We start from the raw sequence: 26105 nt of genomic DNA on the forward strand, positions 1-26105 counted from the left end.
TCAGAAATTAAGATTTTTGCCATTCCATGTTCCCCCCCCCCCAAAAAAAGCAGGAAAAGCAGAAGACCAAATATAAGATGGATTGACTCCCTAAAGGAAGCAGTAGACTTTGCAAGAGCTCGTGGGGCTGTCAAGAACAGGACACCTTCGAGATTGCTAATTCATGACGTTGTCATAAATCAAGGGCTACACGATGACACATAACATCTGGACCTTTGCAGAGGATTAAATAATTTTTATTTCAAAAAAAAATCACTGCAGCATAAGCTATGGAATAGGATTTCATTCTATAAGGTCATCAAGTCCATGCCCCTGCTCAATGCAGGTATACAAATCAAAGGATATCTACCAGATGGTTGTCTACATTTCTCTTGAATGCTTCCAATGTTAGAGCACTCACCACCTCTTGGAAGTAATTCACTCCATTGTCATACTGCTCTTACAGTTAGGAAGTTTTTCCTGATATTCAACTGAAATCTGGCTTCCTGTCACTTGAGTTCATTGTTGCATGTCCTGCACTCTGGGATGACCAAGAACAAATCCTGCCCCTCCTCTGTACGGCAACCTTTCAAGTATTTGAAAAGTGCTATCATATCTTCCCTCAGTCTTCTTTTCTCAAGGCTAAACATGCCCAGTTCTTTCAGTCCTTCCTCTTAGGCTTGGTTTTCAGGACCCTGATCATTTTTGTTGCCCTCCTCTGAACTTGTTCCAAGTTGTCTGCACCCTTCTTGAAGTCTGGACACTGGACACAGTACTCAAGATGAGGCCTAACCAGTGTCAAATATCAGGGAACTAATACCTCACAAGATTTGGAAACTATACTTCTTTTAATGCAACCTAAAATAGCATATTTGCCTTTTTTTTTTTTTTTTGGAAGTCACACCACGCTATTGGCTCATATTCAGCTTGTGATATATGACTATTCCAAGATCCTTCTCACTTGTAGTATTGCTGAGCCAGTTATCACTAATCTTGTAACTGTGTGTTTGGTTTCTTTTTCTTAGGTGCAACACTTTGAATTTATCACTGCTTTAAGCATATTAATGATGTGCAGCGAGTTGATGGCTCATACCAAGAGTAGTAATGAACAGTTTCTCAATTAGCAGTTCCTCCTCATCTTTGCTGCTTGGTTTGACTCAGGTACGTGTGCATGCCTGTGTCTGAATATAGCATTTGATGCAATTTATTGCAAGACAATGACAACTTCCATCCATAGTCTACATTGCCTCCCAAGTGTGGATACATACTCTGAAGAGTAACTCCCTCTAGAGATCTCTTAGGGATGAAGAGAAGGAATGACTCACTGCAGGATAGATGTTCCTTATTGAGAAGTCTGAATCTACTCACCAAGAAATACAAGTCTTGATACAATATAAAGTAAAAGCAAAGCCATAATTATTTTTCTTATTGACCCACTGAAGGGCAATCACACAATTTCCCCCTCCCATCTCTTTTACACAACTGACTGTGCACTGATTGTGACTCAAGTGTGCAATGAATCAGCTAAATGACAACCTTCTGGAAGAGAATAACCACTGCATGACTGTCCTTATGCACTTTTTTTTTCTCAACTGGATTTTGGACAGGATGTGTCAACTATTATATTGAAAGTCAGAAGGGAGGGAGGGAGGGAGGAGAAGCCACATCCAAACACTTCTGGGAGCAGCTATTTACCGTTTAATTAGGCCACAGGACCTCTTTAATATGTCACTCCAAATATCAATTTTTCAAAACCAGTTTTTATTTTGTTTTTGTTTTTTTAATTTGGCTATTTGTGTTTGTTTTTTATATTGGTTCCCATTTTCTGACTTATTTTGAAGTCCATACAGCCCTCCAAAAATACTGGGTCAAAAACCTGGCCATCAAACAGCTAGATATCTTCAGCTGAATGCCTTCTTTCTCTATGAGTCTGGCCAGCTGCCGTACTTCTGTTTTCCAACCTAATACTTCCAAACTGTTGGGAGAAAAGAGACAGAGTTGTGTGCCATCTGCTCCTTGGTTACATCCCAGCATGAACACTCAAATTATTTTCCCAGTGACTTGATAGAGATGTTGACTTGATAGAGGTGCATGAGGGCCAGGATGGAATCCTGTTAGTCCATAAGCCAAACCCAATAGAAGAGAAGAGAAATCACTCTTACCACTCTTGCATTCTTACCATCTGGGAAGGATTGAAGCATTGCAACATCTTACCTCCCCAGCTGAGTCCAGACAGTTAGAACAAAAGTACAGTACACCATTGTCAAAAGGAGCTGAAAACTCTTCCGGAACAAAGAAAGCTGTGCTCCCACCCTCTAGTCCCCAAAGTAAGTATTCCACACAGATCAATAACAGTATTTGTACTGGGTAGCAATGTAAGACACTGGGGTAGAACACACAGGGCTGTCCTTAATGGGATGCAAGCTGGATGCTTACCCTGGATGCTGAACTGATGCTTGGAGACAGTGTTTGCTGATTGTAGTGTCTTGTAATAAATTAGATTGTAAAATAAAAGCAAAAAACCCAAGAAGTCTTTAATTTCACCCTCAGAATTGTACATATTACTTGTGTTCTAATTTAGCTACTCTCAATTAGCACTAAGGTATTTCCTTTCAAATTTTAACTTGATGTTATTCATTCTAGAATGAAATTTAAATCCTTTCTGGCTGATTTTAAATACCATGATAGGCAAGGATCTAGAACACAGGTGATCTCAAACTTCCAAACAGTCTGTCTACAAATGGTCACATTAGGCACTCCACTGCTGGCAGTCAAATGCTATAACTTAGAAGGCACTGTGGAAGTATAGTTCATCACTGAATTGGTAAATTAAGCAGAAGAAAGCAATCCATGAATGGTGTTACATTTTCTTTCTTTTCTGACCCTTTTGAGGAAAGAAGATAAGAAGCACTTGATCATGGTTTGCTACAAACCATGATTTGCTATTTTATCCAACTATGTTCTGGACAAGTCATGGCTTGTCCTCAAGCCAGAATCTGAAATTGGGAACAAGGGCACTGGTGGCTTTCCACAGGTGGGCAGTTTTCCTTTCAGAAATGCTCAAGAAAAGACTCCCCAAAGCTTTCACCATTTCTGCAAATGCAGGCTGGTTAATTTTGGGTGAAGGAAGAAGAGTCTGGGATGCTACTGTTTAAGGTTCCTAAATTTGATATCCTCTTGATGGATGTCACCTTTATACCATTCTGAACCTGAGCCCAAGTGATGAAGACACTAGAAATGAGCATTTGTTTACAATGTGGGTCCTTCCAGATGTTGTTAGGCTGCAATTCCTGCAATGCCCTAGCCAGCATAGCTAATTGCAAGAGAGTATGGGAGTTACAATTCTACAACATCTGGAGAGCCATACCTTCTTGATATATAAAAAATACATAAAATTGGCTAAAATAATGGTACTTAATAACTTCCAGGTAATATTTTACTCTTCTCTTTTATCTTGTGTGCTTTCAAAGGAACAAGAATAGGAAAGTAGAAGAAGCTGGGGTTGGTGAATACTAATGTTTCACAAGTAAATACAGGCAACTTATCAAGAGCCGAAGGATAGATAGGAATCTTCAGAGCAATTAAAAAAAAAAGACCTAAGTTCAGGCAGAAAGAAAAGTTTCAGCAAGTTTGAAAGCTTTTATTTGCTTTAGGTAAGTAACCTAGTGTTTATGGCTTCTAAGTACATTTTATGTACACTTTCAAAACAGCTCTGTTAATTAGCTGTGCTCAGTGAATATAAACAGTAAAATGTGTTCCATTAGTTTTTATTTAGCTTCATAATTACTCCAAAAAGTGTTTATTTGTATGCCTAAATTCATCTGGTTCAGAGTTATTGTAGCTATTAACAACATGCAGAAACATCATTACACAAGTATTTTGTATTTGTTCCTTCTGACCCAACACAGTACATGCCAAACAGATAAGGCTAAGCTCTTGATGTGTATTCTCTCTAACCATCTTGTTGATGTCCAAAGGCAATAGGGACAGTGTCAGCAACAGAACTAAGGAGTAGTTTTTAAAAATCTAACCACGTTACCTTTCTCCACTCCAGTAAGACTGCTATCTGTCTATATATTCCATACCTGGGATATGTAGCCTCCAAAACCTTCATGGGTCCATTTGCTTTTGAATACATTTGTTTTTCAACCTGTCCATGTTCAACTGACACATTAAATACTTCCATGTGAGCCCACATTTTTATGTGAAGCGCATCAACATTTGCTTGTTTGTGCTGTAAGAACGGTTTGGTCTTAATCTGCTCTTCCACTATCACTGGAAATCCAAAAAGCCATCCTACAGCAGGCTGTTGTGAACTATTCGCAGCAGTGAATACTTCTTCATCCCACTGGTATGGCTTGCCCTCATACCAACAAAACACAGCAGTTTACTGAACGGAGCTGATGGTGACAAGCTATTAACAGCTATATAACCTGTACCTCAGGAAGATTTAAAGAAGGCGCAGTGGTTGAATCTGAATTCTATTAGCCACTATCCAGTATCCAGTTATTCATACTTAAATCTTATTGATTTCAGCTGACAAAGATATTTGAATGCTAGGCTGCAATCATCACTTACTATTTCATGGTAGCAATACAACGTGTAGCTTCACATATATGTATGTTCAGGGGCTTCACAGCCTACAAATCTTCGTTCTAAGCAACACCTCTGTGACTCATACGTTCTCCACCTAGTCAAATAACCCCAATAGCAGCTACTCCTCATTTTAAGTGGCCACTTTATGATTCTGAATGGAGAGAGGATAGCTGTGCAAAGACTGCGCCGGAGTCATGAACTGAGGCCAAAAACTGCCACTCTGGGGAGATCTGGACTGCTTCCAAAAATGGGACAAATTATGTCATCTGAGGGAAGGCAGTTTGGCCCTGAGGCTTTGAACCTGCCATAATTTGGGGACAATCTCCAGAGCTTGGAAGCAATTTGTTAACAGATATAACATTACTTGCCATGAGTCACATTCTAAGCCAAGAAAGGCAACCGCACGGCAACAGGTGATGCAACGAGCCCTAGTTTTTTTGCTTCATTCAGTAACACTTGTTTAGCATTACTCATTTTGAAGGACAGGGAAGGATGGGCGGGGCACTTCCCTATCTGTGCAAGATGGCCAGAAGGTTATTTCTCTAGGATTCCCCCCCCCCATACACACACACCTTTTCTTATGTGATGACAACACAGGCACCATGTAGGAACCCTATCAGCTGCACATGACCCTCAGACTCATGCAGAACCCCGTTAGCTGATGTCTCAACTGGATCAAGGCTAGAGAGGGGCATCACTTTAGGCTAGGTTTTATGCCAACTATAGACGGCTTTGCATGGCACAGGAATCTTATTTTCCAATAAAAAAACAAGGTGTGAACACTCTGCCACCTCCATAAAACAGAAGTAATATAATGATACCTTAATGAGCAGTGCAAAGTACCGCTTTGAGAGATGTTGAAACAGCAATGAATTGTTTTCTGGTGCTTGTAATGAAGAATGAAACAAATGGCTTTCTGAAAGGAACACTCTGATTTATGGCTATCTAAATCTGACACACTTTGGAACTTCCTACAAGCTCTGCAAGTTCCTATAAATAGGAAAGAGAAGGCAAATGTAAGGAACGGAGGATACGGAGGAAGAGTGCCATTTTGTGACTGACCTCTTTGGCTTTCACTCAGAGCCTTACCTTGCTTAGGACTCTCTGGTCACAGACACGGAGGCCCAGCGGAGCACTGAGAGAACATACAAGAAACTGTTCCAGTGAGTTCTTTGCTTTTTCTTATGGCTAAGAACCAGGAGTAATGGGAGAGACAGTGAACTTCCTTGCGACCTGTTCGCTGGGTGGGTGATATATAATTTAGAAAAAATGAGTGCTTCCTTTCTCTCCCCCTCATGGGGAAGAAAGAGGAATCGTTCAGTTTCTCATTATGGTGAAACAGATTAAGCAAAACAAAGTGAGGAGCTCTCTCTCTCTCTCTCTCTCTCTCTCTCTCTCTCTCTCTCTCTCTCTCTTTTTTTTTTTGCTTGACATGTGGTGTGATCAATCCTTGCATGTGGATGCAAGGATCACCTCACATGACACACCACACCTCAAAGTGACCCTGTTAAGCAAGATAAAGCCCAATCCACATAAGGATAATTTGGCCTGAGTTTACTATTAGGGAATTCTCCTTTATGCATAGTAGTAAAAAGTTTTATGTAATTCAAAGCACCTTTACTGGGATTGACAACAGTAGCAACTTTTTATGAATCTGGAATTATTCCCAAAGTGGATGATAATCATAAAACCCATTCTCCTGCTTCATGATGACTTGGGGAATTTAATTTTTATGTCTAGAAGTGCCAGAGAAAAGGGCTGAACTTGCAGGAATCTAGAAATTTAAAATTTATATACTGAACTCACAACGAGACTTTGTCAAGAAAAGAAGCCGGGGGCCACAGCTAACACATAAGGAGCCTTGGAGTACTGCATTTGCATTTTCAGAATAAAACATGGTTTATAGGCATTATCTTGATACTCCCTTGGTTCCCTCCTCCCTTGCTTTCTCTGTGAAATACACATTCACAAAATAAGAAGAAAATGAAAAAAAGTCCCACCACAGGCATCCGATCAAATTAAAGATACTTGCGGCACCTTTGGGTGCAGTGCTAACCCATTAAGATCAAAGTGAGCTTTGCCACCAACTTCAGTGGGATGTGGATTGCACACCCAGGGATCTCGCCTTTGAAGAAGGGAGTTAATAGCTTGTTACTTTAATGAAGCAAAGCCAGTTTAGGACACTCTTGGGTGCTAATTCAGCACAGTAGTTAATCTCCGACTGTAGGCCTGTGCAAAGACCTACATCAAAATTGGAAACCACACTCACACATGTAATAAGATACAGTTCTGGCACATTTGCAGTCGAAGGCCCAGTTACTTTGCTGATCTTCTTACTTGTGGCCATCATTGTGTGGAAGGCTTCTGCTTAATCTCAATTTGTTCCTGCTCTTTGCTACTCCCTTGTAATTTTTCCCTCTGTGCCCACCTATGCTCAGGCCTTCCCCTTCTAATCAACACACAGACACACACACACAAACACCAGGTGAATTGGGATTGGCTCCTTCAGCGCAGGACTTTAAGAGGGCCTTGAAAACGGAGGCTTTCTTTAAAAGTGTGAACAGCACATAGAACCTGCAGCAGTCTCGTCCATGATCACGCTGCACCTGATTGGTATATCAGTCTAGCTGTATGATGCACCAAAGGTATTTGATATGATGGTTCTTCTGTGTTCCTCTTTTTTAGGGATTAGCCCTTAAACATCACTTTAAAACTACTTTTGAATGAGCTAATCCTGGGCTGATGCTGCTACTATGATCATCATTGCCTCTACCATCACTGCTACCCATATGCCTGCAATACAAAGGCAGCAGAAAAATGCAAAAACAACAAGGAGTGTACTCCTTGGTTTTCTCCCTCATAAAGGAATGATTACAGAGCAACAGCGTTCCAAATATCAAGTTTGCAGAATCTGTTTTTGCTTAGGAATCTGTGTTGGGTGGAGCCAGGTGTAAAATTATTGGTTTTGAACATGCCACACAGTCCTTTCATATATAGTTCATCTGCCTGCTTCCCGGCATTGCTTGTCTGCTTCGCTTAATGGAGAAGGAGTTCTTGTTATTATGCAGCTGAGAATCAGAAATCCTTCATGCACTAGAATTTAGATAAGGAAAAAGGTCAGTTGAACCTTCTGCCTCACTCTGTCCTACTCCACATAGACCTGGCTGAATCTGGACATCAGTCATGGCTTTTAAAAAAATATATGGACATCCAACCATGGATCTCCCACCATTCTTTTCTAGTTTGGCAGCGTCCCTAATTCAACATGACATTGGCTAGTCCTTAAGGAATGAGTTGTATCCATGAACTTGCCTTAGTAGTTTTAACTTTGTTTCCGCTGCTGCACGACCAACCTGAATAATCTGGAAGCACTTTACATTCTTCTCCTTCCAGACAGGGATTCATATGGCACCACCACTTCTGAATGACAATGGCAGCTGGAAGACAGAAACAAAACAGCTTTTCAGAAACCTGTAGGGCAATATAGCCTTCCCCAACCTGGGCAACTCCCATCCTTCTTGGCCAGCAAAGACCGACAGATCAGTATGGCATGGAGTAGGGAAGGCTGGTCTAATAAACATTCCAGGTTGGGAAAGCCCAGCTTAATGAAATGGAGAAGTATCATGAATCCAGAAGAAACAGTAAATAAGGGTGGGTGGTGGGATTTGTGTGTGCGTGTACTAATATGTGCATGTAAAAGAGGTCCTTTTCCAGTACTTCTCCTGCTAAACAGGCCCATTTAGCCCTATCTGTTGTTAAAGCAGTAAGTAACAACGTTGGCTCCCACACCTCCAACATGAGGCTTCTCCTCCCCTTTTGTGGAGGGGGAACAGGGCTGCCCCAAAATACATCTGCCAGGCATGGGATAAAGCTGCACCAATGGTTATCATTGTCTGAAGAGGCAAAGGATGGACATAGTGCCATAGTGTCATCTCTTCCTTCTCTTTCTGACAGGGAAGCTGCTGTTGGGGGGCAGGCTGTTGTTTCCTGGCTCAAGCAATAGAGCTGGGAAGTTTGTCACTTTTTTCGGGGGGGGGGGCTCACCTGTAAAGTTTGGTGCTCTCTAAATTTTGGGCTCTGAGGCAAAGTCCTACCCCTAGTTATAGCTCTCTCTGTTGGCAAGGAGGGAGGGAGGATCAGACTGCAATAATGAACTTACCCATCCTTGCTCACTTTACAGACCAATTTTTCCACTCTCACCTCAGTGCCCTCTCTCCTTTCCCCATGAAGAAAAAACAAAACCAACGTTTTCTCATCCTTTCTCTCTGTCCAGTACTCATTCGGCCTACAAAAGCTTCGTCTGAGCCAGAAACCTCTTTGTCCCACTCACTTTACTGTTGACTTTTCTCTGCCCTCCCAGTCTTTTCTGGCTTGCTGATCTTCCTCTCCCTCCATTTTGGTTCTCATTCAACACTCCTTTCAACTTTGCTCCTTCCTGTCGGGCACTAGAAGTTTCATTCTCTCTGGGTCGTCATATTCTTATTCTCCAAATCTAAATGTCCACATTTGCAAGGTATGCAAATTACTGGCTCACTATGATTACTGTGAGGTGGACCACAAAAAGGCTGCATGTACATGTGCACGCATCCACATATGTGCATGCATGCACACAAAAAGAGAGTGAGGGGCACATGTATCCTTCCTTTCAGAGTTGCTTTATGAACAAATGGTTGTTTGTCTTTGATTCTTTTTTTATTATGCAAGGGTGCACAATGTGCAGCCTAAAGAGTTTTGTGTACCTCTCATGAGTACTAGTTTGTGTACCATTTCATTTACTACCCCCCCCCCCAGATAGTTCCCATGTCTTTTAAGAGCTTCGGGAGATGCAAATATTCAAGGAACATATGTTTCCCAATATTAAATTCAATTAAAATTCAGCCACTTGGTCAGTATGGTAATCACACATGCCTTCCTTCTTCTTGCTCACAGATTTTTCTCTTCTTCCTCCACTCTATTTTCTCCTCATTCAGTCACTCCCTCTCCTCACTTTCCTGTCCCCACATAACAGGCATTCTCATTCTCTCTCCCCACTTCACCCATACCCCCAAGCAGACTGACTTAGCTATAGTGAGATACAGATACAGATTTAAAGATATATACAAGCAATATCCCCAAGCAGCTACACATAAGAGGTCCTTGCCCTGTTCATATAGAAGTAAAGTGGCTCCAGGAGACCAGAAATGAAGCCTTTAATATTTTGGATCTCTTCCACTACAAACCAACTGCAAATATTTGTTCTAAAGCTCAAGACCTCCGGCTCTTGAGGATACTTCTATTGTTAAGAAGACTTGAGCCGCTACCTGCATGTTATTAAAAACCTTGGACAGAGGCAACTAGCCCCTTTCCTCTCTGTCAGTATTTTCTCTGCATAGAGTGTCTGAAGAGGAGCAACACCTACTCGTGTGTAGTTCCTACATGCAAGCAAGAATCCCAGTTTTCCAGGATTCTTGCTTATGTGTAGGGCATACACATGAACAGATGCTTCTTCTTTTTAGACTTGTTGCTCTCCATGTGGATGAAGCAAGAACAGAGAGAGGAGGGGCTCATCACTAAGTCTCTCCAAGTGTCTTGGTAACTTGGGTAGGCAGTCTGAACAGGAACCTGATTTTCTAGCTAGTGACTAAACTAGTGGCACTTGGGGCCATAGACACATTTTAAATCAACTAAAATTAATTGATTCATTTTTTAAAGAAACTAACTCACATATTCTCACCTTATGGAATCTAGATTTCATTATTTCATGACAAGAGAAAGATATACCGCATAAATACACAGGCATGGCAGAGAAAGATGGAGGGATGGAGGGATAGCTAGCTAGATAGCCTCTTTTAGATACCCTGTGAGTGAAATCAGAGATGAGAAAAACCCTCAATGGCTGCCTTTATATACAATATTTTTCGCTCCATAAGACGCACCTCACCATAAGACGCAGCTAATTTTTAGAGGAGGAAAACAGGAAAAAATATATTCTGAACCAAAAAGTGTAATAAAGTTGTATGGTAAAAGTTGTATGGTACACCATGACTTCTTTCCATGTACTTTATTTGAAAGACACAAAGGAAAATTTCAAGCAGTTTCTTAAGTATGAGTATCGGGAAGGCAGTATAGATGATCTTCACAGGACCATAATACATATATGTTTTGGTGGATTAGGAATGTGACTCTTTAATGCAGTGAAAACGTTTAATCTAAAGTGGGAATCTTGAAGGTTCATAAGATGATGGCACCATTTTAGGATGTCATCCTCTGAAAGTAGTTCTCACAGACCTATTGTTAGAATTATTGTTACAGAGAAGGAAGCCTAAAGCAAGTCTAACTTACTTCTCAGTGGAAGCGTGAAGGATTTCAGCCACAGGAAACAAGATAATCATTTTCAAAGCAATACCCTGGTGCAACAGGCTAGAAATAAATGGACCTTTGCCAACAAAACATTTTGAAGGTCAAAACATCAGTTGCTTTTGAAAATTTGATTATAAGGCTCTCCTGAAAATAAGAGTCATCTTTGCAGGTAATGATAGATACAAATCTTACCCCCAATCAACAGGAAACACAAATCCTTAAAACCATAGGTGAAATTATTTTTGTATGAAGCTAGAAAATTATTTTAGTAACAATGCCAGTAGTAGGTGCTTTGTAATTTACCAACATTTATATTTCTTTTTTCTGGGTCCAAAATGATCAGAATAGAAAGAGATGCAAAGGGTCATGGAGTTGTGAAGCATTGCAAGACACAACCTCTCTGCTATTGATACCATCTTTTCACAGGCCACTTGTTGGGTTCAATATCTAGGTTCTACATCTTTCAGTACACTTGAAGGCTCTTCCTGTGTATTCCCACAGCTGAGAGGGACACAGTCCCAGCCCACCACTTTAGGATAGCAGGACCATATGCCAAATAAAACATATTAGCCTTTAAAATACCACAGGACTCTTTATTGTTTTATTTTTCTGTAGCAGACTAATATGGCCAATCTACTAGAAAGAATCTTATCCAATACAGGACCCATTCAGGAAGAAAACAGTGACAAATATAATTTCTCAAAGCAATGAGAAGTTTCTTGCACCAAATAGAACGGAAATCTCACATACAAATACTTCAGAATAATCACAATAATATGTATTCTTATGGCTACATACTGCTTTTTGTTGTAAAGGTAACAAAATTCCACAGAAATTTCTCTTCCAGAAATGGCAGGACACACGCCTCCTCAAGTTCATAAGCATTTGCTAGATTATCCAAAATTCTTGCTAAACTGTGGTGGCAGTAGAGAGGTGTTCTGCATCCTCAAAAATTGACTAGGTAATCCACTCCCAAAAGTTTAATAGAAGATTCCCATATAGTGCTGACAGAGGCAAACCTTGTCTTGTTTAGAGTGACAATGACTTAAACCAGCCCTGCCTATGACACTTCAATAGTTAAGAGTCTTTGTCCTTGTGGCAATGTATACTGTAAATATACTTTGTGTGTAAGTTTTAATCAGCATATGTGGTAAGTGACTGGGGTTTGATTGACAGTCATAAGTTAGGTATGCAGCAGGAGTGATACCTAAAACAACTGAGAAGTGTGGAAGAATGTTCATGAATGGAACTTGTGAACTGGTTGGTATAATTCTTTAGTGGTCTCCTGTTGGAACTTGTGTCAAAAAAGCGTCTTCTTAATGAATGCATCTCAACTATAAAGAAACCAAGCAAAAGAGCTTATGGCTCTATGATAAAGAACTTGATGCTTTCTTCTTTGTTTACAAACTCCATTTATTCAGTCTTAGAGAAAGTTGTCCCAAGGCATTACACCCATGTATAACACTGGTCAGTGCAGGGACATATTATTTATGTAGTGTCACCAAAGCAACTAAGGCTGTATGTTTTACCACTCATCTCTTATCAATAGGTAGTATAAAGTCACCCCTTAGCTGTGGCAATGCTTGGACAACACTCCAAAATGGGACACTGACTGTTTGCCTGGTTAGGGGGATAATCCAGGAGAAGGACTCCCTATTTTTAGGTTACACAGCAACCCACACCTACTGCAGATGTTTGGAGGTGGTTGTTATTTTTGTGGCATGAATACATGGATAAAGAAGATCTGTCGGTACTACAGTTCCTCATTCTGAGTCCTGGCTCTCAGACTGAATCTCAATTGATAAAATAAGAAGGGCAACACTTCTTTTGATTAACTGTTTACCACACAACAAGAAGCAGCTACATAATTCTACCAGTCTTTCCACCTGCCTATGGCAAGACAAACATATTGAGCTGTTTTCCTCAGTAAATATTCAGCGGTGCTGCTACAGATATTCAGTACTTCTACAGCTAGACCAGGGCAGTACTTCTCAGACTTGGGTAACCCAGGTGTTCTTGGACTGCATTTTCCAGAAGCTTTCACCACCAGCTGTGTTGGCTAGGGTTTCTGGGAGTTGCAGTTCAAGAACACCTCGGTTACTCAAGGTTGGGAACCACTGGTCTAGGGTTTTATAGCCCAGAGGTCCTCAAATAATAGCACTGTGACAGCAAGAGTTGCCACAAAGCATGTCTGCTACCTTCATCCCACATGGAACTAGAGGTCTTGCAGGGAAGGAAAATGGTAGGCATGTATGTAACTTTCACTCATTAAGGTTGTTTTTGTTTGTTTGGTTTGAGACATGCACACTGCAATATTGGCAGCAGGTGGCGGTGGCAGCAGCTGCTGCTGCTGGCAGTGTCACCTGGAGTCTCTCCCAGGCCTCAGGTGCTGTAGCTTGCTCCCTCACACTCCTAGTGCTACCTATCTTTCACATCCCCTTGCAGCTGCTTGGGAAAAGCAAGAAGAAGTAGAAGTCCTGGAGCAGCTGCTGCAGATGCACGGCAAAACACATTTGTATCAATGACAAAGACCTGTCTCTGAAAATAATATTTTGTCTCTAATTTTTCCTTTGCATTCCCAGTGTGGTGTAGTGCAGTGGTCCCCAACCTTGGGCCTCCAGATGTTCTTGGACTACAACTCCCAGGAGCCTTCACCACTACCTCTGCCGGCCAGGATTTCTCGGAGTTGAAGTCCAGGAACATCTGGAGGCCCAAGGTTGGAGACCACTGGTGTAATGGACAAAGTAATGGACAAGGACTTAGAAGACCTGGGTTCAATTCCCCAGTACCATCTTGGAAAGTCACTGGAGGATGGGGTGGGAGGGAGTGGAACTAGTAAAACCCCTTTGAATACCACACTTGCCTTGATAGCCCGAACAGTTCTGACTTGATGGCACATAACATTTCATTTGCCAGCCATTGTAAGATCCATTGCTGATTATCTGGTATGTACTTCTTAGACTACATTAAATAAGAGGAATCAATACATGTTCTGAACAGTCTGATAGGTTTCAGCCAGTTGCTTCAGTTTCTTTGTTTCAAATAAAGCAACATCTTTGTATTTGTCTATGCTGCAACGCTGCATATAAAATGAGGATTTTTAACAGTGTAATCCTATGGAACTTTACTCAAGCATATACCTCACTGTGTTTGATTGTAGCCTAAATGTCTCTGACTTCAATAAGATTTAAGCTGCTTCTCTACATGATTGCAGGCAGAGGAAGTTGCCCTTAATCAGTCTTCCCTTTCATTTCTTCATTACTGTTTATCATATAGTGTTTATTGCTGGAGGGGGAAAAACTCATAAAGTGTATTTACACATTCCCTATTTGATTCAATGGAAGCAATTCATCAATTTATATGAAATTACTCGAGAAGATATTGGTTCGGAATCCAAACTGAATTAGAAGCTGAAATATGGAAATGAAGGTTAATTCTGATATCTAACATTATTTTACTATATGTGACTTATTTAGAACTTTGTTGCCGATTTCAATTCTTTACAGCGCAAAACTGTAGAAAATCACAATTCTTACATGTAAAGGACAAAGCAATGGAACATTAATTCACAGGGCACTTTTTTGCCCCAAACTCTAAATTAAGTTAACAAACAGCAGGTTGACAATGGTAGATTCAGTAGCCTGGTTGTTGATTCAATTATTCTATTCCTACTATGCATTTCAATGCAGGCAGGAGCTAGAGGTATCTTTGGGTGGGAGTCTATCATTATTGTGTATAATTTCATTGCCTGAAGTTTCATTTAATCAAAAATGCAAATAGCCTCTCAAGGTTGATTTTTTAAAAAAAGAAACACTATTTGCTAATTTCCAGAAAACATTAACTGGTTATTGATTAACTAGCTTGATTTCAAAAGTGTGTGTGTGTGTGTGTGTGTGTGTGTGTGTGTGTGTGTGTGTGTGTGTGTGTGTGTGTGTGTGTGTGTGTGTGTGTGTGTGTGTGTGTGTGTGTGTGTGTGTGTGTGTGTGTGTGTGTGTGTGTGTGTATTCATGGCACGTAAAATGTGACTATTTTCTTCTGCTTATTATTTCAAATTGTAAATATAGTGACCAATGCATCTAAAAGATAAACGTGACAAACATAAAACAGTCTAGCATCTCAGGAAACAATAATGGAAAGCAATGGAATTAATCCTCTATTTCTTTCCTCTCCATGAAATATCTGCCTCCTCAGTCCCAGCTCTGCCATTAGGTGACATGAGGCAATCATTTCAGGTAGCAGATAGCCACTTTGGGTCCCTTGTTGGGAGAAATGTGGCATATTAATAAAACTAAAACTAATAAAACTAATAAAACAACAACAACAACAACAACAACAACAACAACTACTACTACTACTACTACTACTACTACTACTACTACTACTAATAATAATAATAATAATAATACTAATAATACTAACACTACTACTACTGCTAATAATAATAATGATAATAATAATATAATAATAATATGGGGTAGAGAGGAAGACAGCAGCCGACCCCACACCAAACTGTTCGTTCATCGTCGTCGTTTAGATGTGTCCGACTCTTCGTGACCCCATGGACCAGAGCACGCCAAGCCCTCCTATCTTCCACTGCCTCCTGGAGTTGTGTCAAATTCATGTTGGTTGCTTCGCAGACACTGTCTAGCCATCTCATCCTCTGTCGCCCCCTTCTCCTCTTGCCCTCACACTTTCCCAACATCGGGGTCTTTTCCAAGGAGTCTTCTCTTCTCATGAGATGGCCAAAGTACTGGAGACTCAGCTTCAGGATCTGTCCTTCCAGTGAGCACTCAGGGTTGATTTCCTTTAGAATGGATAGGTTTGTTTTCCTTGCACTCCAGGGGATTCTCAAGAGCCTCCTCCAGCATCACAATTCAAAGGCATCAATTCTTCAGCGGTCAGCTTTCTTTATGGTCCAGCTCTCACTTCCATACATCACGACAGGAAAAACCATAGCTTAGATTATTCGGACTTTTGTTGGCAAGGTGATCTCTCTGCTTTTTAAGATGCTGTCAGGTTTATCATCGCTTTCCTCCCAAGAAGCAGGCATCTTTTAATTTCGTAGCTGCTGTCTCCATCTGCAGTGATCATGGAGCCCAAGAAAGTAAAATCTGTCACTGCCTCCATATCTTCCCCTTCAATTTCCCAGGAGGTGATGGGACCAGTAGCCATGATCTTAGTTTTTTTGATGTTGAGTGTCAGGCCATTTTTTGCACTCTCCTCTTTCACCCTCATTACGAGGTTCTTCAATTCCTCCTCACTTTCTGCCACCAGAGTGGTATCATCTGCATATCGGAGGTTGTTGATAATTCTTCCGGCAATCTTAATTCTGGTTTGGGATTCCTCCAGTCCAGCCTTCTGCATGATGTATTCTGCATAAAAGTTAAATAAGCCATGGGACAATATACAGCCTTGTCATACTCCTTTCCCAATTTTGAATCAATCAGTTGTTCCATATCCAGCTCTAACTGTTGCTTCGTGTCCCACATATAGGTTTCTCAGGAGATAGACATGGTGGTCAGGCACTCCCATTTCTTTAAGGACTTGCCATAGTTTGCTGTGGTCCATGCAGTCAAAGGCTTTTGCATAGTCAATGAAGCAGAAGTAGATATTTTTCTGGAACTCTCTGGCTTTCTCCATAATCCAGTGATGTTAGCAATTTGGTCTCTAGTACCTCTGCCCCTTTCGAATCCAGCTTGTACGTCTGGGAGTTCTCGGTCCACATACTGCTGAAGCCTACCTTGGAGGATTTTGAGCATAACCTTGTTAGCGTGTGAAATGAGTGCAATTGTACGGTAGTTGGAGCATTCTTTGGCACTGCCTTTCTTTAGGATTGGGATGTAGACTGATCTGTTCCAATCCTCTGGCCACTGTTGAGTTTTCCAAACTTGCTGGCATATTGAATGTAGCACCTTAACAGCATCATCTTTTAAGATTTTAAATACTTCAACTGGAATGCCATCACCTCCACTGGCCTTGTTATTCTGATATAATTCTTCTGTGTATTCTTGCCACCTCTTCTTGATGTCTTCTGTTTCTGTTAGGTCCCTCCCATTTTTGTCCTTTATCATGGCCATTTTTGCACAAAATGTTCCTCTAATATCTCAAATTTTCCTGAACAGATATCTGGTTTTTCTTTTTCTGTTATTTTCCTCTATTTCTTTGCATTGTTCATTTAAGTAGGCCCTGTTGTCTCTCCTTGCTATTCTTTGGAAGTCTGCATTCAATTTTCTGTAACTTTCCCTATCTCCCTTGCATTTTGTTTTCCTTCTCCTCTCTGCTATTTCTAAGGCCTACACCAAACTGTAATTAAAGGAAATAATTTTGAAGTGAAAAGGGAAATGTAATCTTGCATTATGCTCTGGCTAAACATGTACATTGTTCAATATCTTTAAGTATTTTCATTCAAGTATCTTCTTTATTTAGGCATCTCTCCTGTATTGCTGTCTCTTGCCCTTGCATGGCCATCCCCAGTGCCCTCAAAGGCAACTATCAAAAAATTCCTCATTTTTGTTAGAAGCCTACGTGAGTAGAGCAGACACTGTGCTAGAGATGCCTACACTTCAATTTGTCTGTGTTCATCCTTCCTTTCTCCCTTGCTTACAATCTTAATCATGTAACTATAAAGTGACAATATGGTGGGTCTGGCCAGGGAAATGATAATTGAGCCATTAATACAGCTATAGATTCCCTCAACAGTCAGTAGAAAAAATGCCAGGCACATATTCTGCCAGGAAAACATCCTTTGGATGGTCGGAAACAGCTCATCCTTATTTATCTCTCCAGACAGAGAAAGAAGGCAAACTACCTATTAAATGAAAAATCATAGGTTGCTGTGATATCTGAATTTTTAGGATCTGCATGCTTATATTAGATCTTATATTAGAAAGCTATCTAATCTGGAGATGTGACGTGAGGCAGTGGACCTCACTGTCTGTTGGTCAAGCTGTGCCTCCATCTTTACTCAACTTATATATTTACAAGTAGAGAACCATGGCATGAACCAGGGAAACAGTGGTTTGTGATGGTTTGTGGTTCGTCACTATTTACGAATCATGAACAATCACTTTCTGACGATGCAAACTGTTTAATGTCTTGAGCTTTTCAGGATTTCTGAAATGCCCCCAGCACCATTTAGAGATGCCGAACTCACAGCAAGTCTTCAGTTGATTCTCCTCCCGATACTCTACAAGTCTGGCAAAGATTGGATTTGGGACATCCAAATTATAGCCCCCCCCAAAACAGGTTCCCCCCCCCCCAGGAAAGTGTTCTTTAGCAACTGGCGTGAGAAAATTCAATGAGTGGTTCATGCAAGGGAACTTGAGGCAGGCTGTTGTTCATCCTGTGGTGGATAGTTATGATGAGCTAAGAATCTTCTCACACTGGTTGTTGCAAAAATGAAATTGCAGTCTAAGATGCCCAGGATGTGGCTGCTATAACCAGCCCTACAGGTGAGACTCCCAGAAAGGAGAATGATTGGAGTTGTAAACCAAAACACTCCAAAACACATATTCCTCACAAGCACCCATAATGGGTTGCACAAGCCTAGAAATGCCAGAAAAGAAAAAAGGGGGGGGGAACAGAACCACTCCAGTATCTTTGCCAAGAAAACCCCATGAACAGAAACAAAAGGCAAAAAGATATGACGCTGGAAGATGGGACCCTCAGGTCAGAAGGCGTCCATCATGTTACTGAGGAAGAGCGGAGGACAAGTACAAGTAGCTCCAGAGCTAATGAAGTGGTTGGGCCAAAGCCGAAAGGACGCTCAGCTGTGGACGCGCCTGGAAGGGAAAGGAAAGTCCAATGCTGCAAAGAAAAATACTGCATAGGAACCTGGAATGTAAAATCTATGAAATTTGGGAAGCTGGATGTAGTCAAACAGGAGATGGGAAGAATAAACATTGACATCCTGGGCATCAATGAACTAAAATGGACAGGAATGGGCGAATTCAATTCAGATGATTATCATATCTACCATTGTGGACAAGAATCCCGTAGAAGGAATGGAGTAGCCCTCATAGTCAACAAAAGAGTGGGAAAAGCTGTAATGGGATTTAATCTCAAAAATGACAGAATGATGTCAATACGAATCCAAGGCAGACCTTTCAACATCACAGTAATCCAACTTTATGGACCAACCACCAATGCTGAGGACACTGAACTTGAACAATTTTATGAAGACTTACAACACCTTCTAGAACTGACACCAAAGAAAGATGTTCTTCTCATTCTAGAGGATTGGAATGCTAAAGGAGGGAGTGAAGAGATAAAAGGAACAACAGGGAAGTTTGGCCTTGGAGTTCAGAACGAAGCAGGACAAAGGCTAATAGAGTTTTGTGAAGAGAACAAGTTGGTCATCACAAACACTCTTTTCCAACAACACAAGAGGCGACTCTACACATGGAAATCACCAGATGGGCAATACCGAAATCAGATTGATTATATTCTCTGCAGCCAAAGATGGAGAAGCGCAATACAGTCAGCAAAAACAAGGCCTGGAGCTGATTGTGGCTCTGATCATCAGCTTCTCATAGCAAAATTCAAGCTTAAACTGAAGAGATTAGGAAAAACCACTAGGCTAGTCAGGTATAATCTAAACTACATCCCTTATGAATACACAGTGGAAGTGAAGAACAGATTTAAGGAACTCGATTTGGTGGACAGAGTGCCTGAGGAATTTTGGATAGAGGCTCGTAACATTGTCCAGGAGACAGCAACAAAAACCATCCCAAAGAAAAGGAAATGCAAGAAAGCAAAGTGGCTGTCCAACGAGGCCTTAGAAATAGCAGAGAGGATAAGGGAAACAAAATGCAAGGGAGATAGGGAAAGTTACAGAAACTTGAATGCAGACTTCCAAAGAATAGCAAGGAGAGGCAAGAGGGCCTTCTTAAATGAACAATGCAAAGAAATAGAGGAAAATAACAGAAAAGGAAAAACCAGAAATCTGTTCAGGAAAATTGGAGATATTAGAGGGACATTTCGTGCAAAAATGGCCATGATAAAGGACAAAAATGGGAGGGACCTCACAGAAGCAGAAGACATCAAGAATAGTTGGCAAGAATACACAGAGGAATTATACCAGAAAGATTTGGATATCCCAGACAACCCAGATAATGTGGTTGCAGACATTGAGCCAGACATCCTGGAGAGTGAAGTCAAGTGGGCCTTAGAAAGCTTGTCTAACAACAAGGCCAGTGGAGGTGATGGCATTCCAGTTGAACTATTTAAAATCTTAAAAGATGACGCTGTTAAGGTTCTACATTCAATATGCCAGCAAATTTGGAAAACTCAACAGTGGCCAGAAGACTGGAAAAGATCAATCTACATCCCAATCCCAAAGAAGGGCAGTGCCATCACCTCCTGGGAAATAGAAGGGGAAGATATGGAGCCAGTGACAAATTTTACTTTCTTGGGCTCCATGATCACTGCAGATGGAGACAGCAGCCACGAAATTAAAAGACACTTGCTTCTTGGGAGGAAAGCCATGACAAACCTTGACAGCATCCTAAAAAGCAGAGACATCACCTTGCCAACAAAAGTCCAAATAGTCAAAGCTATGGTTTTTCCTGTCGTGATGTATGGAAGTGAGAGCTGGACCATAAAGAAAGCTGACCGCCGAAGAATTGATGCCTTTGAATTGTGGTGTTGGAGGAGGCTCTTGAGAGTCCCCTGGACTGCAAGGAGAACAAACCTATCAATTCTGAAGGAAATCAACCCTGAGTGCTCACTGGAAGGACAGATCCTGAAGCTGAGGCTCCAGTACTTTGGCCATCTCATGAGAAGACTCCCTGGAAAAGACCCTGATGTTGGGAAAATGTGAGGGCAAGAGGAGAAGGGGACGACAGAGGATGAGATGGTTGGACGATGTCATCGAAGCTACCAGAATGAATTTGATACAACTCCGGGAGGCAGTGGAAGACAGGAGGGCCTGGCGTGCTCTGGTCCATGGGGTCACGAAGAGTTGGACACAACTAAATGACTAAACGAACAAACGCCTTAGAGGATGCTCCTTGTCTCCGTGCTTTCTCCTAGTAAGTCCATGTAGGTCGCAAGGTGCTTTTTTTTTCTTCTTCCCTTAAAAGGAGCAGGCTCCCCTATCGATTAAGTAAACAACTGACAGATTAAATTGCATCTGTGTGTTTGTTTTCTTTCTTAACTGCAAACATCCTATGAGGGTAACATCTGTTATCACACTTGCTGAGGGAATCCCGGTGGTATTTGGAACTACTTTTCTCTGTATCACAATGAAATGCGACTAGAGAAACTCTGCAAATGACTTTTCCCCTTCTGAAAGAAATGGGTCAGAAAACTGCTTTAATTCTGTCGACAGATTTGAACAAGAACGTGAAGATTTGGGACAATACGGGGCTAAAATATTTCGTTTCCCTAGATACATCAGACATTACATCAAAAGGTGTTAGTACGTAGTATAGCATGCTTCTGTTTCCCATGAAGTATGAAGTATTTTGATTTGGGTCAAATTTACTCAGAGCAGGGCTGAGGAAGGGTACTGTTGAATTCCAGCTGAGTGTGGCCAGTGGTGAGGTGCCATGGGGGTACTATGACATCAGTATCTGGAAGCAGAAGGCTATATCCATGACAATCAAGTTTTACACACTGAAATAAGGTTTATTAATCTTTAATCTTCATGAAAGTGGCTGGTGCCCAGGTTCAAGATACTTTGTTTATTCTCACAAAAGCAGAGGAAATGAACGGAAAGAAAGCAAAATCTCTTGCTCACTTTGGATTTAAGTGTTTACTGCTTGTTAAAAACACACACACTAAAGATTGACCTTTATAAAACACAATAGTATGTAACTCTGCAGGAGTCCTATATCTGTAGTGTGAGGCTGTTAAAAGCTGGTGCTTTTCCGTTCCTTTCTGTTCAGTTTTTTAGTCTTCTTTTCATTTGCCATGCTGCTTTGATATCTCAGTGAATCAATATATCTCAAAGAAAAAAAAGAGCCAGGCCCAATTCTGGAGAGACCACAAGACCCCTAGGAAACAGAAATACAGAGGTCAACCTGTAGGGGACTTTGCCTGTAGCTTTTAAAGGTTTGGGGCAGTGAGTCAGTTAGATTTCCTGTTTAGAGTGATGGTTGCTTACACATTACAAAAAGCTAAGGAAGAAGTAAAGCATCATTTGAGTAAGCAACACAGATTTTAAAACATATATTGCATCTGTCAAAGAACCTGAGTCCTACCATGTCAAATACAAAAACTCTCCTTTTCTCAATAAGAAGTACAGGAATATGTTTACAGGCCTTCTGTCATTCTATTTATCATTTCTGTTAAGATGGTGAGCAATAGGGAACAAGAGATTAAGAGAAACATTAAATAGCCAAAGTTACTAGTCTAAATTGCTTCTGATGGTCTTCCAAACTCAAGAGTGCAGCTTGCTTTATCGAGTCACTCTGCTTAACATACAGTCGTGCCCCACTGGATGATTACCCTGTTTAACGATGAATCCGCTTAACGTTGATGTTTTTGCGATTGCAAAATGATGGTTTAAATGGGTTTTTTTGCTGTGTGATGATCGGTTCCCTGCTTCGGGAACTGATTTTCACTTTACAAACAGCTGATCATCGGGTTTCAAAATGGCCACCGGCTGAAGAAAATGGCCCCCCGCTGTTTTTAGGACTGATTTTTCGCACTACAGGCACCAGAAATGGCCTATGGAGGATCTTCGCTGGATGAACAGGTATTCAGCCCATTGGAATGCATTGAACGGTTTTCAATGCATTTCAATGGGTTTTTTAATTTCATTTGACGATGTTTTCGCTCTACAGCGATTTTGCTGGAACGAATTAACGTCATCAAGTGAGGCACCACTGTACTGGTACTAATAAGTTCCTTGTTGTTGTTGTCGTTAAGTCATGTCTGACTCTTCGTGACCCCATGGACCAAAGTACACCAGGCCTTCCTATCTTCCACTGCCTCCCGAAGTTTAGTAAAATTCATGTTTGTAGCTTCAATGACACTGTTCATCCATCTCATCCTCTGTTGTCCCCTTCTCCTGTTGACTTCACACTTTCCCGACATCAGGGTCTTTTCCAGGGAGTCTTCTCTTCTCATGAGATGGCCAAAGTACCTAGTAGCATGCCAGTATGTCCCCAATGGGAATCCATGTCAGGTACATCTGTTATATGATGACATCTCAGACTCATGGGAGGTCATGGACATTGAGAAAGAGTGAGTTTTAAGTAAATGGTATGAACCATCCATAGTCACACCAGAACTACTTCTGTAGCATGTGCTCCATTTACTACTAATGTAGAAACTCACACACACTACAACTCTACCATTTTTAAGGTAAAGGTAAAGGTTCCCCTTGACAATTTTTGTCCAGTCGTGTTCGACTATAGGGGGTGGTGCTAATCCCCGTTTCCAAGCCATAGAGCCAGCGTTTCGTCCGAAGACAATCTTCCGTGGTCACATGGCCAGTGCGACTTAGACACGGAACGCTGTTACCTTCCCACCGAGGTGGTCCCTATTTATCTACTCGCATGTACATGCTTTCGAACCGCTAGGTTGGCGGGAGCTGGGACAAGCGATGGGCGCTCACTCCATTGCGTGGATTCGATCTTACGATCTTACGACTGCTTGGTCTTCTGACCCTGCAGTACAGGCTTCTGCGGTTTAGCCCACAGCGCCACCACATCCCACCATTTTTAAGAGGGGTGAGGAATATTTCCCATAAGAAAGTCAATAAGGGCTGACAATGGTTTCATACTACCCACAATTGTAATCTGCTCTCCTTTCTCCACAAACTCTGCCATCTTTTTCTTCTAATGAGTTGCTTTGACATCTATCACTCCCTGCATTTACAGCTGAACAGCACTGAGGAACACCAGAGTGTTGTACCAACATTAATTAAGGCTTGCAACTTGGTAACTATTATGGGACCCATTTCACAAATGAGAGACTATTGAAGACAAGAGTCAGTTTAAAAGACAGTGATTCCTTTAGCTATAATATTCAAAGGTTTTGTTCAGACAGATTTCAAACTTTAATTACTGTTTTGTGTTTTCTCCTGCTAGCTGCTCTTACTTCCTGGCAATCTACTTGGCCATAAAGTTTGTTAACCCACTTCAATCTAAATATTGCAAAGCTCTTTACTTGCAACTGAAGTTTTCCCAACACAAGCTTCTACGGCGTCTTTAAGTCCTTGAATTTCTTAAGTGGCCACAAAGTAGACTCTAAATTCCTGCCATGATCGCATTTTTCTGGCTGAAGAAATAGAGTTACTTAATTTGCTTCACAAGAAGAGCGATGTTCGGCCAGAGCAAGTGCCTCACTGTTCTGTAGGCATTCTGTACACACTGTGTCCAACCAGATGGCTCTGGGAAACCACAAGCAGGACATTAACAAGAGAACATAAAACTTCACTTGACTAGAAATGGGAACTGGTGTTTCATGATGGTTTGTGGTTAGCCACGAACCACTACAAACTAACTGGAAAACCAAACCAGTTCACAGTTCGATTTTTGGATCATGCCTGGTGGGGGAAGGCCAACCTGCTCCTGTCATGCTGGCACTGTTCTTGTGATGCTGTCACCTAACAGCTGGGCAGGGGGTGCATATGCAGAGTCAGTGGGTCTTGCTCCTGGCAGGGAAGCCAGGGCTGCTGCCTCTGATGATGAGGGCAGTGATGGCGAAGGAGGACAAGGAAGAAGAGGCAACAGAAGCAAACAGGGAGATGAAGGGGGCAGTGGGAAGAGCTGGGCAGGCATCCCCTTTGGCTGAAGCAAAATGAAGCACCGAAGGGGTGAAAGTTTAATGCTTGGTTTTGCTTTGGCAAATCGGGATCCCTGAACCAGGTCACAAACCAAAATGCAAACCAGCCCAGTTTGTCGTTTTTTTCTGGTTTGCGGTTTGGTCCATGCCCATCTCTACACTCAACCCTAGAGGGACAACTGTGTCCCTTCAGATGTCGGTGCTTCTCTTGGAACTTCCATCAGTCCTACCCAGCACTGCCCATGATAGTGAGAGATTGTTGCAGTTCAACAAAGGTCACCCTGACCCAACCCCTGCTTCTAAATATGGTAAATATTTATAAGTGTATTAGGCAACGTCCTATGATCAGGTGACTGAGTGAAGATTGTCTCCAGTCCTAGACATAATTAACATGTATACTAGATGTAATATAGTTTTATTGTGTCTCAGATTAATTTGAGGCCATGACCAATACAGTCGTACTCTGCTTAATGATTACCCCGCATTATGACGAATCTGCTTCACAACAATGTTTTTGCAATTGCAATCGCAAAACAATGTTTTAAATGGGGTTTTTTCGCTTTGCAAAGATCGGTTCCCTGCTTTGGGAACTGATTCTTCACATTACGATGCTCAAAACAGCTGATCGTCAGGTTTTCAAATGGCCACCAGGTGCTCAAAATGGCTCCCCGCTGTGCTTATGGACGGATTCCTTGCTATACAGGCACTGAAAATGGCCACCCTATGGAGGATCTTCACTGGACGGTGAGTTTTTAGCCTATTGGAACGCATTAACCAGGTTTTAATGTGTTTCAATGGGTTTTTTTATTTTTGCTTTACGACATTTTCGCTCTACAGCGATTTCGCTGGAACGAATTAACATCATTAAGCGAGGCACCACTGTATTCCATACAAGACTTTATTTTTGTTTTTGTTTTTTAAACTGTCCCTCCATATGAACAAAACAGGTTCGAATTACACAGTCGAAATCGAGAGTGGGATAAACTCTTTGAAAAGGAAATGAATAATGAAACTCTTTCATGATACTGAAAATAATTAGTTACACAAGTGAGGCCAGGAGGAGACAAGCTTAATTAAAAAACCTCCTCCAGGCTTCTGCAGCACTGAAACCTCCACAGGGTTGGGAATATCACGAAAAATAAAATCTGCAAACTGTAAGTGGACATGCTTGGGTTTCTGCCCTAAAGTACCTGAATAAATTACCACAGTGCTTACAGTATAAATAACATTCACTACGCTGTGACACTGATGGGGAAAATACAAAAATGTCTGCTTTTATATCTTTGGTTCTTGCATTCATAATGTTTTCTTATTAACTTTAAAACACAGACAGAGACATTAAGTTGTTTCAACCAAGGATTTGTTTTGACAAAATTAATATAATGTCCACTTCAGCTCTGAAATTAGAATATTATTACAAAACCAAAGGGGGTTATCTTTGCTATCCTGCTGCA

General features: G+C 41.3%; 1 protein-coding gene across 2 annotated transcripts in view; it reads right to left on the bottom strand.

The window, feature by feature from the left end:
- Positions 1-26105, bottom strand: part of TAFA4 (TAFA chemokine like family member 4) — a 167018-nt gene that overhangs the window by 5325 nt on the left and 135588 nt on the right. The window contains exon 5 of one of the 2 annotated variants that reach the window (XM_078385107.1): positions 7929-8012. In XM_078385107.1, the coding sequence (XP_078241233.1) occupies positions 7929-8012 (84 nt within the window). Of the gene's footprint in view, positions 1-7887; positions 8013-26105 lie in introns of both variants that reach the window. The other variant, XM_072989409.2, reaches the window with a different exon arrangement.

Source organism: Pogona vitticeps, chromosome 2 (genome assembly GCF_051106095.1).
Source record: "Pogona vitticeps strain Pit_001003342236 chromosome 2, PviZW2.1, whole genome shotgun sequence".
In the NCBI taxonomy this organism is placed as follows: Eukaryota; Metazoa; Chordata; class Lepidosauria; order Squamata; family Agamidae; genus Pogona; species Pogona vitticeps.